Source organism: Conger conger, chromosome 8 (assembly GCF_963514075.1).
Source record: "Conger conger chromosome 8, fConCon1.1, whole genome shotgun sequence".
NCBI classification, from domain to species: domain Eukaryota; kingdom Metazoa; phylum Chordata; class Actinopteri; order Anguilliformes; family Congridae; genus Conger; species Conger conger.
In genome coordinates, this window is record NC_083767.1 from 55,136,307 (window position 1) to 55,151,789 (window position 15,483).

The 15,483-nt window shown below is 52.9% G+C and overlaps 1 protein-coding gene across 9 annotated transcripts in view; it reads right to left on the minus strand.

Annotated features, from left to right (window-relative positions):
- Nucleotides 1–15,483, minus strand: part of ptpn12 (protein tyrosine phosphatase non-receptor type 12) — a 52,455-nt gene that overhangs the window by 17,111 nt on the left and 19,861 nt on the right. For all 9 annotated transcript variants that reach the window (XM_061251501.1, XM_061251509.1, XM_061251508.1 and 6 more), the window contains exons 2-11: nt 10,852–10,960; nt 9,681–9,757; nt 7,962–8,057; nt 7,426–7,464; nt 7,217–7,288; nt 5,972–6,031; nt 4,970–5,112; nt 2,534–2,600; nt 1,424–1,501; nt 956–1,054 (exon numbers count right to left, since the gene is read on the minus strand). In XM_061251501.1, the coding sequence (XP_061107485.1) occupies nt 956–1,054; nt 1,424–1,501; nt 2,534–2,600; nt 4,970–5,112; nt 5,972–6,031; nt 7,217–7,288; nt 7,426–7,464; nt 7,962–8,057; nt 9,681–9,757; nt 10,852–10,960 (840 nt within the window). The remainder of the gene's footprint in view (nt 1–955; nt 1,055–1,423; nt 1,502–2,533; nt 2,601–4,969; nt 5,113–5,971; nt 6,032–7,216; nt 7,289–7,425; nt 7,465–7,961; nt 8,058–9,680; nt 9,758–10,851; nt 10,961–15,483) is intronic.

Consider the following 15,483-nt stretch of genomic DNA (forward strand, 5'->3'; position numbering starts at 1 on the left):
CTGGCTTCCCAAACAGGAAGTGAGTCTCAGCTCCTGGCCCAGCGCCAGCTGCCAGCTTCCCCCCTCCTCCTCCTCAGACTAGTAAAGCCCCCCCCCCCCCCCCCCATCCCCATCCCCCCTCCTCCCGCTCCTCAGAGCTGAGGCACATCCTGTCTTTCTCCTGCAGCAGAATCCTACCCCACATTCAGGAGGAGGAGAGCTGCTTAAATAATGGGAGCAGCCAGAGCCATTAAAGGAGCTACAGTATACAGGGGGGGACAGATGTTACGGCCATAGCCTGCTTTTTAACACCTCGTCCGATGGGTTTTTTTAAACGTGCTTAAGGGATCGTGTTCGCTTCCTGTGCGCGGACCGGACGCCCTGTAAAAGTGCTTAAGCGTAAAGTCCCAGCATGCCTCAGGGCCAGAGGCACCGGACGGGCGGGGAACAATGCGGGAGATTGCCAGCGCTATTCCGCTCGGGACTGAACAATACTTTTCCGAAGATAAATGATCGATGGGGCGGGAAAAATGCAGCGAGGTGCCGAATAAAGGAGGCCAGTCAAAAAAAGGAAAAAGAGTCACACACTACTATGCTTCCAAGTAATGTATTACATAAACCAACGTTTCGACACACAGTGTCCATACACCCTGATATGTGTCAAACTTTGTTTTTGTAATAAAGTACCTGGGGAGCATAATAGTGTGCAACTCTTTTTTTTTAAATTTATTTTTTTATGATTGCCCTCCATTCATCCATCTTATTTTTACAAAATAAAATGATTAAATGAAACCTTGAAAAACATGTTTTCAGCATCTTAACACTTAGCTCACGCTGTTGTCATGTGAAACTAACGCTTTCCCTTTTCATCGTCTACGCGCGGCTGATGAGTTGCGTGATGATGTGAGAGGGGGAAGAGTCTTCACCCGATTCACAGCGAAGCCGTTCTGGGGCAGGGGCTGTGGGGGACACTCACCATGTTATCAGTGATCTCTGAATTGGTGGGGCTTTCAAGGTGCTGCAGCTGCTTCTCAAAGAGCTGGGCAATGGCCCTGTGCACCAGCTCGTACTGCTCCTGAGAGAGAGAGAGACCAGGACAAAGAGACAGAGCGAAAGAGAAAGAGCGAAAGGGTAGACGGGGGAGGAAGAGAACGACAGAATGTGACAAAGACAGAAAGAGAAAGAGAAGATTGAGGGGGAAGAGAACGAAAGTTCAGTAGGGAGTGTGTGTAGTCTTTAAACCGTCCTGACACCATGACGGTACCTTGGTCTGTACATCAGCAAGTGTGTAGTCTTTAAACCGTCCTGACACCATGACGGTACCTTGGGTCTGTACATCAGCAAGTGTGTAGTCTTTAAACCGTCCTGACACCATGACGGTACCTTGGGTCTGTACATCAGCGAGTGTGTAGTCTTTAAACCGTTCGGGACACCGTGGCAGTACCTTGGTCTGTACGGCCGAATGCCTTTGTGTCCTCATCTCCTGAATCAGCCGGAATACGTTGAAGTCTTCTGGAATCTTCTGTAAACCCCAACACACGACAACGGTCAAACGAAAACACACACGGGGCGAAGGGCATGTCATTCATCTCTTTTTCATTTAACCGTCTGACGACATCATGGGGTGCCCACACAGGGGAGAGGGGTGACGCTGGGGGACACGAGGCGAGTAACTTTGACACGCTGCTGCTCACAGAGAACGGTGAGCACAGAGTCCAGGGTGTGTGCGGCTGCCATAGCTCACAGATAACTCGCCTCAAACTCACGAGCTGCGTCATTAGCGCAAACCCTAGATTGAGGCCTACGCGTCTGCAGACTTGTTCAAACTCACCCAAAGGGGTCATTGAAGGCTTTTAGATTCGTCGCCTACGGCAGTGAGACCGCCCTTGATATGACTCATATAAAGGCAAACAGTCTGGGACAGGGTTTGCTACAAACCCCAAACAGCCGCAGGGGGGTTTGAGTGATGGGCAGGAGAGGGAGAGAGGCGTCCCACCGTAGGTAAGTGGAGTCTGAATTCACGTCGACCGACGGTTTTCACACTCCCTCTCCAGTTTAAAATCAATATCCATTTCATGCTCTGATCCCACGTGCACGGGTAACATTCACAACCGCGTTTGGTCTGTTTGCAGACAGCGAGCAGCTGGATTCTTAATGACTGAGAAACACACAACCCCAGAAGGAGTCCAGCAAAGTCGGAACCCAGGGGGAACTCTACTAAGAACATACACTCACACGCGTGCTCACAGGCACGTGCACACACACACACTCACACACACACTCACACCCGGGCTGTGTGATCTCGGAGGGCGGCAGACTGCTGACGCAGTGAACGTGTCCTTCCAGTAACACAGGAGCGCAGGCCGGCTCAGTGAAGGCGGAGGACGCCATGACTACCAGCAGAGCGAAGGTGCCTGTGGCTTTCACCATTGTGGAGACGAGCGGGCGCCTCTCGTCTAAAGAAGCCACATCTGACGCACGGCAGCGGCTGCAGGAAGGCTGAGCCCTGGCATTTCTCTGCTTCCTGTCTGAGGGTGACGGTGTCGAGCCTTACCCCAGCTTTAAGCAGGTTCCACGTGTAGTCTATGGCACAGATGGCCCCGGTCCGCCCACAGCCCGCACTGCAAACACAGACACAGACATACTCAGATACCAATCACAGGGGACAGTGCTGCCAATATTATACCACTCACACAAGACTGCACACTCACAGGGGACAGTGCTGCCAATATTATACCACTCACACAAGACTGCACACTCAAAGGGGAGAGTGCTGCTATACCACTCACACAAGACTGCACACTCAAAGGGGACAGTACAGGTCAGTACGGGTCAGGTCTTGACACACTCGAGGGTAGTGATGAATTGAATGCTGCTCGCAATGTGTAACACTTCACACATACCCAGATACTCATACAGCACAGCGAACTCACAGGTTTCCCCTCACCCTGCAGTCAGACTGGACAGGGCTGCTGTGGCTGAGAGGCGTGGCACTCAATTCTGTTCTGTGAGAGCAGCATCTCACGGTGTGATATGACTCACTGGAACAGTAGTGGGGAAGTGTGAAACAGGAATTCCGTGGGATACCAATCCGCCACCCACCCCATCCCCCCCCCCCCCCACCCCATCCCCCCGTCTCTGACGGCTACACCCTCACCGCTCTGGAGTTAAAGGCCCGGACACACCAAACCGACGGTCGGCCGCGGAGCGCCGACAAAGATCGCCTTGCGTCGATACGCGTCGTTAATGTTGGCTGTGCCGAACACACCGCAACGACGGTCCGCCGACGGCCGAGTTGCACGTACGTTCTGCGCCTGCGTGGTGGTAGTCTGCATTTGTCTTTCAAAAAATGGAAACCGGGGAATGCGTTTGCATTGCGTTGGACCTAGAAGCAGCCATTGTCTCGCTCACAACAAACAGTTTGCAGCAATTTCCTTGTTCTCCCGCTATTTAGTAATACTAATCGAAAATTATGTCTGGTAGCGATAGCAACTTCGGAATGGCCGACCGTCGGTTTGGTGTGTCCGGGCCTTAACACCCCGGGGTGTGCACCCCCTCGCCCCCAATCGCTCACACGGGGGACAGACCGCCGCCAACACGTGGCTTCAATCGGGCCAATAAGGGGTGCAGCGAGCGCCGGCTTTAAGGCGCTTCCTGGTGCGATTGAAGGGGAAATCAAAGGGAGATTAGAGGACTTAGGCGGTCATTCGGAGAGCTTTCCTGCCTGGGCTAACGGGGGGCCGAGGGACACAGACGTGACATCACCACCTCCAGAGCCCCTGCCGGACCCCCCTGGCCCCCCCGGACCCCCCCGGCCCCCCCGGCCCCCACGCCCGCCCCCCAGCCCTGGTCTCAGTGCAGTGGAGCCTGCAGCAGCAGCAGCAGCAGCAGCTGACGGACCGGAGGCCCGCGGAGGGGCTCACAGGACATCCTCCTCCTCATAAACGCACACATCTGCAGAAGAGCTTCTGCAGGCCCAGGACCCGCACGGGGCCTACTGCCACACCGCCTTACTGTGTTTAGAGAGCACACACACATGCGCACACACACACACACACACACACACACACAGATACACAGATACACAGATACACAGATACACAGATACACAGATACACAGATACACACACACACAGATACACACACACACAAACACACAAACATGCTCATGCTCACACACACACAAGCTCACACACAAGCTCACAAACATGCTCACACACACACGCTCACAAACACACACAGGCACGCACACGTACATATACACACACACGGATACATACAGAAATGGGAACACACACAGTAGTAAGTATGCCTTTGAGCTCTGTAGAAGGACAGAGATGTACATGCATTGTGCAGAATGTCAGGGTAACTGGTAATATACAGTGTATCAGTGTCAGGCAGGAACTCTACTGTTGATGTTTGCATCACATTTGATATCAGACTGCACTGTGACCTGAGATTTACCTACAGTGTACACAAATTTCAACACTGATGTCTTGCACATACCTCCAGTGCACATATATCAGTATGTCACTATGGGAGTGATTTACCTGCAGTGCACACAGATCTGTATGTCACTGTGGGAGTGATTTACCTGCAGTGCACACAGATCAGTATATCACTATGGGAGTGATTTACTTGCAGTGCACACAGATCGGTATGTCACTATGGGAGTGATTTACCTGCAGTGTACACAGATCGGTATATCACTATGGGAGTGATTTACTTGCAGTGCACACAGATCGGTATGTCACTATGGGAGTGATTTACCTGCAGTGCACACAGATCGGTATGTCACTATGGGAGTGATTTACCTGCAGTGTACACAGATCTGTATATCACTGTGGGAGTGATTTACCTGCAGTGCACACAGATCTGTATGTCACTATGGGAGTGATTTACCTGCAGTGCACACAGAACGGTATGTCACTATGGGAGTGATTTACCTGCAGTGCACACAGAACGGTATGTCACTATGGGAGTGATTTACCTGCAGTGCACACAGATGGGCACGTCGTCGTGTTCCTGGTACTCCCTCATGAGGCCGATCATGTCCAGGATGGAGTCGAAGGAGGAGGGGACGTCGTGGTCGGGCCAGTTGATATAGTGAAACTGCGTTATTCTGCGCGTCTCCTTCATAGCAGAGAGACGGGTTACTGGCAGTCAGACAGACGTCGTGTAAAAGCACACAACACGCAGCAGAGCAGAGGGGGAAGTGATTCCAGGTCTCAGGTGCAGTCGAGTGTAACAGGCTGAAGCTGTCTGACAGGGGTCAGCACTCAACACTGCCTTTAGTAAGCAGGCTTCCCACTCTTTCCAGGACTTACATACAGTGCCCTCCATAACGTCTGGGACAAAGACCCATCATTTACTTATTTGCCTCTGTATTCATTTTAGATTTGTAATAATAAATAAAAAACATCCCAAACATTATGGTGCCCTGAAATGGGAGGGACTGGGTATAAACAGCGCTGTAATTTCTACATTGTGAAACCAAAATGAGTGAAAATACCCATGAATAATATGTGAGAATGTGCACTTTAACCATGTGTTAATGTGTGATTCCCAATCTAAAATTGTGGCAAATCAAGACATAATGGGTCTTTGTCCAAAACATTATGGAGGGCACTGTACATGAAACATGGACAAAGTTAGCTCAAAGCTGGTGGAAGGCCAGGGAGGAGGGGGGCGGGGTGGTGGACAAAGTTCCATAACCTATCCGAATTTTGTGTTACTGCTTGATCTCAGTGGCTAACAAAAAAAGAAAAGCAGAGAAAGTACAGAAAAATTTGGTAAAATACCTCACCATAAAAATATCTCACAAATATTTCCAGGACATTTTGTCCATTTTCAGGTATTTTCCATGACTGAAAACCTCCTCTATAAATGTCCAGGTTTTCCAGGACAAGTGGGAGCCCTGAGTAAGACCTGGCAAGGCACAAACAGCCGCTCCCATCTGTGTACGACAGGAAGCCAGCAAAAGGGAACTCACATCCTGATGCTCCACCGTCAGTGTCCTCATGAAAAAGTCTGTCCTGGCCTGTTCCGATTCCTATCAAAGGGACAGATAACAACGTTACACACAGAACATCCATAAACGGCACCGGCGTGGTGCCGGGGCTTAAAACAGCAGTCAATACGGTCATTAAAGCAGCACTTCAGGACCGGGGTCTTAGCGAAAAGGCGCTACGATAATGGGTGAGAGAGAGCGAGGAAAACCCGGCTCCTCTTTTAATGAAGCGTTTTATTAGCCTCTCTGCGCTACGTATCGACCTGCTCGGTGCGGACGCGTTTGGGGAGAGAGCCATTTCCCCAGTCTGGCACGTGAGCCTGCCTTGCCTCTCCGCTCAGAGCTTATGCTAATGTTTGCCAGTTAAACTGCTGCCTGCTGGCAGCGGTGAGATCACAGAGAGCCACGGGAGACAGACACTTCACCCCCCCCCCCACACACACACACCCCCCTCGCGCTGAATAATGCACAACAATTCACATACACCGGAGCACAGGGGAGCAACCAAACGGTGTGCAGGAGATTGCTTCCTCTCGTCTCCTCCTGTTCCAATACGAGCACAGTGACATCATAAAAGTTAAGGGGGGAGGAAAGGGGGGGGGGGGGGGGGGTACGTCTCATAATATGACAATGCTGCGAAGATTGCAACCACACTCTGGCTGTGAACTAGACCCAGTGTGACAAACATAAAAATGACTCGTAAAAAAAACTAAAATAAATAAATAAAATAAAATAAAAAGAACGAGCACAAAGGAATTAAACCCGGCTATAAGCGGTGGAGGGTTTTAGCGGAACAACAGCGCGGTTGTTTTCCGTGGCACTGAGTGCAAGCAGACGTGCATATTTAGCAATTACGCGTTGGCCAAAATGAAGAGTTCCTGGACCTTAAATCAGTCTCATAAAAGAGGCCTCTCTCCAGACAGGAAGAGGTCCGCGGGAGAACCAGCAGCAGATGTGTGGGGCGACATGGCTCAGGAGGTAACAACTGACGTCTGGCAGTCGGAGGGTTGCCGGCTCGATCCCCCGCCCGGGCTGTGTCGAAGTGTCCCTGAGCAAGACACCGAACCCCTAAAGGCTCCTGACGAGCTGGTCGGTGCCTTGCATGGCAGCCAATCGCCGTTTGGTGTGTGAGGGTGTGTATGAATGGGTGAATGAGAAGCATTAATTGTACGGCGCTTCGGATAAAGGCGCTATATAAATGCCAACCGTGTGAGACTGCACACTTACACAGGAGATCCGGAATGGTCCGAAAGACAGCGGGTCATCGCCGAACAGGGGAAAGTACCGCTCACACTTTTTCTGTGCATTAAAAAGAAAAAAATAAATAAATAAACACGCACAATTACACAAAAAGTTAATAATGTTTTCTCCACAAATGTTCTTTAATTGACATTTTCAGAGGCACTTGGGGTGTGTGACGAAACAACGCCACCTACCCTTCCCATCTCGAACTCTCGACAGGCCATCACGATTACCTGCGCGCAAAATAAAAAGCAACAATCAGCACAATCTAGCTTCTCCTACGCACGTACCCGTCACACCGGCATCTCACTGACAGACACCGAGTCCGATGCATCAGTTCATCAGACCACAAAGCCCAGTCACGTGACAGTGAGGAGGTCTAGAAATCTCTGTTAAATCGCTAAACGGTCTTTTCCGTTCGCATTGGCGCCGTGCTGCAGTGCAATCAGCAGCACCGGTAGCCTGCAGCGGCAGACTCGGGCACAGGGAAAAACTAACTCATCCAGCTGCCGAGACAACAGAGCCCGGTCAGACGCCATGTACCAGGGAACTGCCTCAGGCCGGCACAGAGACACTAACACACAGACACACACACCCACTAACACGCGTACGTAGTAACACACCCACTAACACACAGACACACACACACACACACACAAGCCTTTATTCTGTCCCAGTGAGATGGCCCCAGCAGCCCACCCCACAGGACCAGGGGGCAGGGGGCACTCACCGCTACATGGTACTCCCAGTTCATCCTCCAGAAGTCGATGACGGTGTTGGGGAGCGGGCCCTGCGTGGCAATGTAGGCCTCGGGCCCGTCGATGCCCTGAGAGGAGGAGAGGAGGTGAGGAGGTGAGGAGGAGAGGAGGAGAGGAGGACGGGAGGAGAGGAGGACAGGAGGAGAGGAGGACAGGAGGAGAGGAGGAGGGTCAGGAGGGGAGGACAGGAGGACAGGAGGAGAGGAGGAGGGTCAGGAGAGGAGGGGAGGAGGGGGGTCAGGAGAGGTGGAGAGGAGGAGTGTCAGGAGAGGAGGAGAGGAGGAGAGGAGGGGAGGAGGGGAGGAGGAGAGGAGAGGAGGAGAGGAGGAGAGGAGGGGGGTCAGGAGAGGAGGGGGGTCAGGAGAGGAGGAGAGCAGGAGAGGAGGAGAGGAGGAGAGGAGGAGGGTCAGGAGAGGAGGAGAGGAGGGGGGTCAGGAGAGGTGGAGAGGAGGGGAGGAGGGGGGTCAGGAGAGGAGGAGTGTCAGGAGAGGAGGAAAGGAGGAGAGGAGGGGAGGAGGGGAGGAGGAGAGGAGAGGAGGAGAGGAGGACAGGAGGAGAGGAGGAGAGGAGGAGAGGAGGGGGGTCAGGAGAGGAGGAGAGGAGGGGGGTCAGGAGAGGAGGAGAGCAGGAGAGGAGGAGAGGAGGAGAGGAGGGGGGTCAGGAGAGCAGGAGAGCAGGAGAGCAGGAGAGCAGGAGAGGAGGGGGGTCAGGAGAGGAGGGGGGTCAGGAGAGCAGGAGAGGAGGAGAGCAGGAGAGCAGGAGAGCAGGAGAGGAGGAGAGGAGGAGAGGAGGAGAGCAGGAGAAGAGGGGGGTCAGGAGGAGGAAGTGTCTGAACAGAAATGAAACTCGTTTGTCACGCTTGGCAACAACGCGTCCCTCCCTTCCCCTGCCTCAGCAGATGCGACACGGACCGCTGGTCTCCGCCGGACGGCTCCCTCCCTGCCTCCCTGCCTCTCACACACTCACTCGCTGGCTCGCTCGCTCACTCATGCGTGAGAGAGAAAAGCGGAGAGGTTAAAGGTGTCTCATGCCAGCATAAACACTACAACTGAGCGGGCACGCTAAGGTCTGCTGCACACTGCATTCCACACAATTTCCAACCATTCACACGGTGGTAGTAATAAGCAGCACAGCCAAGGGAGGGAGGGAGTCTGACTGCAGGATATTACACCCCCCGGGCACTCAGACTCCTGCTCTGGGGTCTGACTGTAGGATATTACACCCCTCAGACTCATTACATTACATTATTGGCATTCGGCAGACGCTCTTATCCAGAGCGGCACACAGTTGATTAGACTAAGCAGGAGACAATCCTCCCCTGGAGCAACGCAGGGTTAAGGGTCTTGCTCAAGGGATCTTATTGTGGCTACACCGGGATTGCGTGTCCCCACGGCAGGGGAAGGCTCCCATAATGCCACTGGCTACTCCAAACTGGCTGAAATGTAAAGCAGTTGGGGGCGACAGTTCTCGTGGCGTTGCAGACAGGGTCACAGCGCTATGATGAGGGCGTTGGGAGCGGCGTGTTTATTTTCGATGAGCAGGCTTATCAGTACATCCGCTCACACTCCCCTCCCACGCACAGGCACTGTGAGAACCCAGAGAGGGGCCCCGTGTTTCACCAGCGGGTCGCTACGGCAACGCTCAGGGCAGCGGGTCGCCACGGCGACGCTCAGGGCAGCGGGCTACTGTACCTTGATGAAATTTGCGTTGATGTAATCCGTGTCCAGATTGGAGGTTTTCAACGACACCTTCACCCGGGTGTGGTCAACTGTGGGGGAGGAAAGGAAGACATTTTAGAGACAGACAGAGAGACAGCCAGGCCAGAGCATTCGAATAACATCATTCAATTATTTAAATTATTCTGATGTAAATACAGGAGACCATCAGTTTATAACTCTGAAGAATTCAAAGATTTTGAACATTTATTTTGAACAAAAACAGACACAGCTTTCATGACGATGCAGGGCGAGTTTATAAGTAAAAGCCAGAAGTGATGGGCTTCGACTGAAATCCAATCAAATCCTCACTTAAAAAATGAAAATGCATCTGGGTAGTTATGGGTGAAAATCGGATTAATCCCAAGAATGCTGGGCCTTACTTATGCATTTCATTTAGAATACGATGAGCAGGAAATGGCTTTAGATCCTATGGCTGTTCCTATAAACGGGTCACAAAATCTCTTCAAAGGCGTGGGGGAGGGGGGGGGGGGTGTTTATTGTACATGCCGCAGATGGAGCAGTTCAGCTTGTGTGGTCATTAATCTGATTCATTCCAGTAATATCGTTCTCACGTCACACACACACACAGTCACATGCCCACCATGCGCGCACACACACACACACACACACACCCACACACACAACACACACACATAGAGCCTTACACACACATACACGCAGAGCCACACACCCGTGCTTACAACACACAACACACACATGTTCCCGCAGACAGACAGACAGACAGACAGACAGACAGACAGACAGACAGACAGACAGACAGACAGACAGACGCACACAGAGACGCACACAGAGACGCACACAGAGACGCACACAGAGACGCACACAGAGACGCACACAGAGACGCACAGAGAGACGCACACACAGACGCACACAGAGACGCACACAGAGACGCACACAGAGACGCACACAGAGACGCACACAGAGACGCACACAGAGACGCACACAGAGACGCACACAGAGACGCACACAGAGACGCACACAGAGACGCACACAGAGACGCACACAGAGACGCACACAGAGACACACAGAGACGCACACAGAGACGCTCACAGAGACGCACACAGAGACGCACACAGAGACGCACACAGAGACGCACACACACAGCCGGCTGGAGATCACTTACATGGCAATATGTCTTTATATCTGTTCTTTTTCACATTCTCTTCTTTCTCTCCGACGTTTGTAGGATAGATTTTCTCTGTTCTGTACTTGGTTGATAGTCTTCGTAATCTCTGTTACGGGGGGGGGGGGGGGGGGAAACAAAACGTATGAGAATCTTCCACACACTGAGAATGAGACAGGGTGCAATTTAAAAGCGATCGATACCACAATTAAGAAAAAAGCAGTTAATTAGACTTTAGGCTACAGAGTTGGCAGGAAGAACCGGGTTTGCTATAAGCCATCACTCACAGAGCAGTGCGGCCACATGCCAAAAGCTGCTTCCCTCAGCTCCAAATGGAGGCTCGCACTGGAGGCAAATACACGGCCACGGCTTCATTAGGAACTTTTGCTTCCTTAGCTACACACCTATTCCATCTTAGTTAGACGACCACTGAGGCCCTCTCCCTCGGTACCATGCCGATGGCTGCTCGTGTGGCCTCTCACTGAGCTCCAAGCCGAGGCCCTCTCACTGAGCTCCAAGCTGAGCCCTCTCTCTGAGCTCCAAGCCGAGGCCCTCTCACTGAGCTCCAAGCCGAGGCCCTCTCACTGAGCTCCAAGCCGAGGCCCTCTCACTGAGCTCCAAGCCGAGGCCCTCTCACTGAGCTCCAAGCTGAGCCCTCTCACTGAGCTCCAAGCCGAGGCCCTCTCACTGAGCTCCAAGCTGAGTCCTCTCACTGAGCTCCAAGCTGAGTCCTCTCACTGAGCTCCAAGCCGAGGCCCTCTCACTGAGCTCCAAGCTGAGCCCTCTCTCTGAGCTCCAAGCCGAGGCCCTCTCACTGAGCTCCAAGCTGAGCCCTCTCACTGAGCTCCAAGCTGAGTCCTCTCACTGAGCTCCAAGCTGAGTCCTCTCACTGAGCTCCAAGCCGAGGCCCTCTCACTGAGCTCCAAGCCGAGGCCCTCTCACTGAGCTCCAAGCTGAGCCCTCTCTCTGAGCTCCAAGCCGAGGCCCTCTCACTGAGCTCCAAGCCGAGGCCCTCTCACTGAGCTCCAAGCCGAGGCCCTCTCTCTGAGCTCCAAGCAGAGGCCCTCTCACTGAGCTCCAAGCAGAGGCCCTCTCACTGAGCTCCAAGCCGAGGCCCTCTCACTGAGCTCCAAGCTGAGCCCTCTCTCTGAGCTCCAAGCCGAGGCCCTCTCACTGAGCTCCAAGCCGAGGCCCTCTCACTGAGCTCCAAGCCGAGGCCCTCTCTCTGAGCTCCAAGCAGAGGCCCTCTCACTGAGCTCCAAGCCGAGGCCCTCTCACTGAGCTCCAAGCTGAGCCCTCTCTCTGAGCTCCAAGCCGAGGCCCTCTCACTGAGCTCCAAGCCGAGGTCCTCTCACTGAGCTCCAAGCTGAGCCCTCTCTCTGAGCTCCAAGCAGAGGCCCTCTCACTGAGCTCCAAGCAGAGGCCCTCTCACTGAGCTCCAAGCCGAGGCCCTCTCACTGAGCTCCAAGCCGAGGCCCTCTCACTGAGCTGCGCACTGAGACCTAGTTAGCCCATGTCCCTTGCACTACCTTAGGTAACCACCGGGACATACTTATATCTTCCTTAACTCTGGGTCCAACCGAATCCCCTCACTTCACTTCACACTTAATTACTGTAACACTCAGCCTTGTTGTTTCAATCTCAGGGGCCAGAAATTCAGCAGGGACGCCCACGTAATGAGATTCTTTAGCACATCACAGCGGCGTAACTAAAATCACTCTTTTGCAGGGCACATTACTTCCACTAATTAAGGCCTAATTTTCCAGTTTCCTGCATGTTTCTGGCCGCAGTTTTGCCGTGGCATTAAATACTTTTCATGTTAAAACCATTATTAGAGCATTCAAACGAGTCCTTCTATTAGCAGAAGTCCCGGTACATTAAACACACATAACATTGTGTCAGCGCCCACTGCCAACAATACCAAAAAACCGTGGAGCAAAACTAAAGGGCGAGAGGCGTAGAGCAGTGTGGCGTAGCGCAGCTGGCACTCAAGCCAAAAATAAAATCCCCCCACACTCAAGCTAGGGGGGGGTTCAATCCGCCATGGATCCCTTTTCTCTATCCCTTTCTCTCCTTCTGAATAAAGCCAAAAATACAAAAGGGGGGTGGAATTCCTGCTCTCCATTAAAACCAAAAAAAAAAAAAAAAAAAAAGTTATTTAGTGCTTAATCACTTAATCACCTCATTGGTCGGAGGGCTGAACACAAAGACGCCGTTTGCCACACACTGCTCGAGTGTGAAGACTGAAACCGCGCACATCCCTTGCGTCGCAGATTTCAGAAAAAAACTATTCACCCCCGGCCTACAGCACGTCTTCACCTCAGCCCAGCAGGACTGAGAAACGCTCTCAAGGGCAAAAACCACAGAGTAACGGACACCAGCAGATAGTAGCACACACCCAAGCAAAGGCACAACACATCGGCGCATTGCATCTGCACAGAGAAAGGGCGAGTGTGTCGGGGGGAAGAGTCACGTTCCTAACTGACGCCGTCACATCGGGGCCGCTCCAGGCCTGGGCCCACACAGGACGTACAGAGCCCTGGCCCCTCGAGGCTCACGGACTGCCGCTTTGCCACCCTCCCTATACCTGGGACCCAGGTGTGCACCCGGTCTGGCCGATCAGAGGCAGCAATTGTTGAGTTAATTACCGGAGAGGAAAGAAAACCTGGGGCGGATTCAGATTCGAGGGGGCGGATTTGAGGATCCCTGGTATACAGGAATAGGAATAGCTGGGGTCAAAGCTGAGGACATAGCTACTGCAATCTGTCCCTCAGCATCAACACTCTCTGCAAGAGATGCGATTTTTCTGGATAGGAGGATATTTCATAATAAGGCAAACATGTCCATTTAATAAAGGAATATCAGACGGGTCTCATACCGGATACTCACTGGGGTTACTATGGTTATTGGAGGAAGGTATGTACATGACTCACGTGACGGTCCACATGCGCGAATATCCAGGTTAACACGAGAACATTAAGACGCACTTAAACACGGACGCGGTGCGTCTCCCTAGCTCGGAAACGGAGCGACGCTGAAACGACGTTGTGAGAGCCAGGCTTCGCGCTCAGGGCTAGCGCTGCACCGCGCAGCAGCGAGCATTAGCGAGCGCATTCACACTGAAGGGGTTAACGCTAATGGGTCTGCGGGCCCGGAGCGCGCCAAAGCCCGGGCACTTCTCCAGTTAAGAGCCGCTGTACAATAGGTGAGCTCCTGGGTGAGCTGGCATTGGGCTCAATAGAGCTAAGAGCGCATTAGCCTTTCAATGGAGACTGGCCTGGACTGCCCCATGGAGGCTCTTACACTCACCACCCCCCCCCCCCCACCCCAGGCTCTTACATCCACCCCACCACCCCCCCCACCACCCAGAGCTCACATAGCAGAGGCAGTTTGGGAGAGAAATGGCCCCAATAATCCAGCTCCACTCTTTCACCAGCACCGTCATTGCCGCAGCCTTAAACAGCTTTCGTGTGCGCAAGTAAGACTGCGAGAATAGACACTTAATTTTTACCTCTTAAAATAACCCTCGGCAGTCGTATAATTTCCCTGCTGATGGAATTGCGCTGCCCTTTATCGGAGCGCAGGAAAGGGGGCCAATGTTTCAGCGGAGCTGCGGAGCCAGGAGGAGGCCGCCCTAACGGCCTTCTCTCCTCTGTGGTTCACCGCGGACCAGCCAGGCAGGGCGGCCGGCGTTTGAAGGACAGAAACGAAAATGGACCATCGGACCGGGACAGGCAGGAGAGCGCGGCTGTGCTCGGGGGGGGTCGTTCCGGAACTATCCGGACGTCCGGTAGCCGGGAGACACCGGGGAGCAAAACGGAAACGGTCGACCTTGTACAGAGCCTTCAGGTAGAGCAAATGGCGTCTTTTTTTTATCTTTATGCATTCTCTCTCCCAGATTCTCGGCCGACGCCTCTCCGCGGAAACACCTGATGCTGGAGGGAGAGAGAGAAAGAACGGGAGAGAAAGGGATGGAGGGAGAGGGGAGGAGAGCAAAAAGGGGGAAAGGTGAAGTGAAGTGTAGAGTGTAGATAGAAAGAAAATGAACGCTAATTAGAGAACGAGAGAGAACGAGAGAGAGAGAACGAGAATGAGTGAGAATGAGAACAAGAGAGAGGAGGAGGGGGAAAGAGAGAATGAGAACGAGAGAGAGGAGGAGGGGGAAGAGAGAATGAAGGAGAGAGAGAATGAGGGAGAGAGAGAGACAATGTGAGAGAACGAGAGAGAATGTGAGAGAACGAGAATGAGGGAGAGAGAGAATGAGGGAGAGAGAGAATGAGGGAGAGAGAGAGAATGAGGGAGAGAGAGAGAATGAGGGAGAGAGAGAGAGAATGAGGGAGAGAGAGAATATGAGAGAACGAGAGAGAATGGAGAGAGAATGAGGGAGTGAGGGAGAATGAGGGAGAGAGAGAGAGAGAGAATGAGGGAGAGAGAGAGAATGAGAGAGAGAATGAGAGAGAGAATGAGAGAATGAGAATGAGAGAATGAGAATGAGAGAATGAGAAAGAGAGAATGACAGACTGCCTGGAAGCCTGAGCAGGGCGTGTTGGCGTGAGAGTGCGAGGGGGCAGGCGGGAGAGCACTTCCTGCGAGCATGCCACTCGCGCAGTCTGCGGCGCTTCCTCCCGGCAG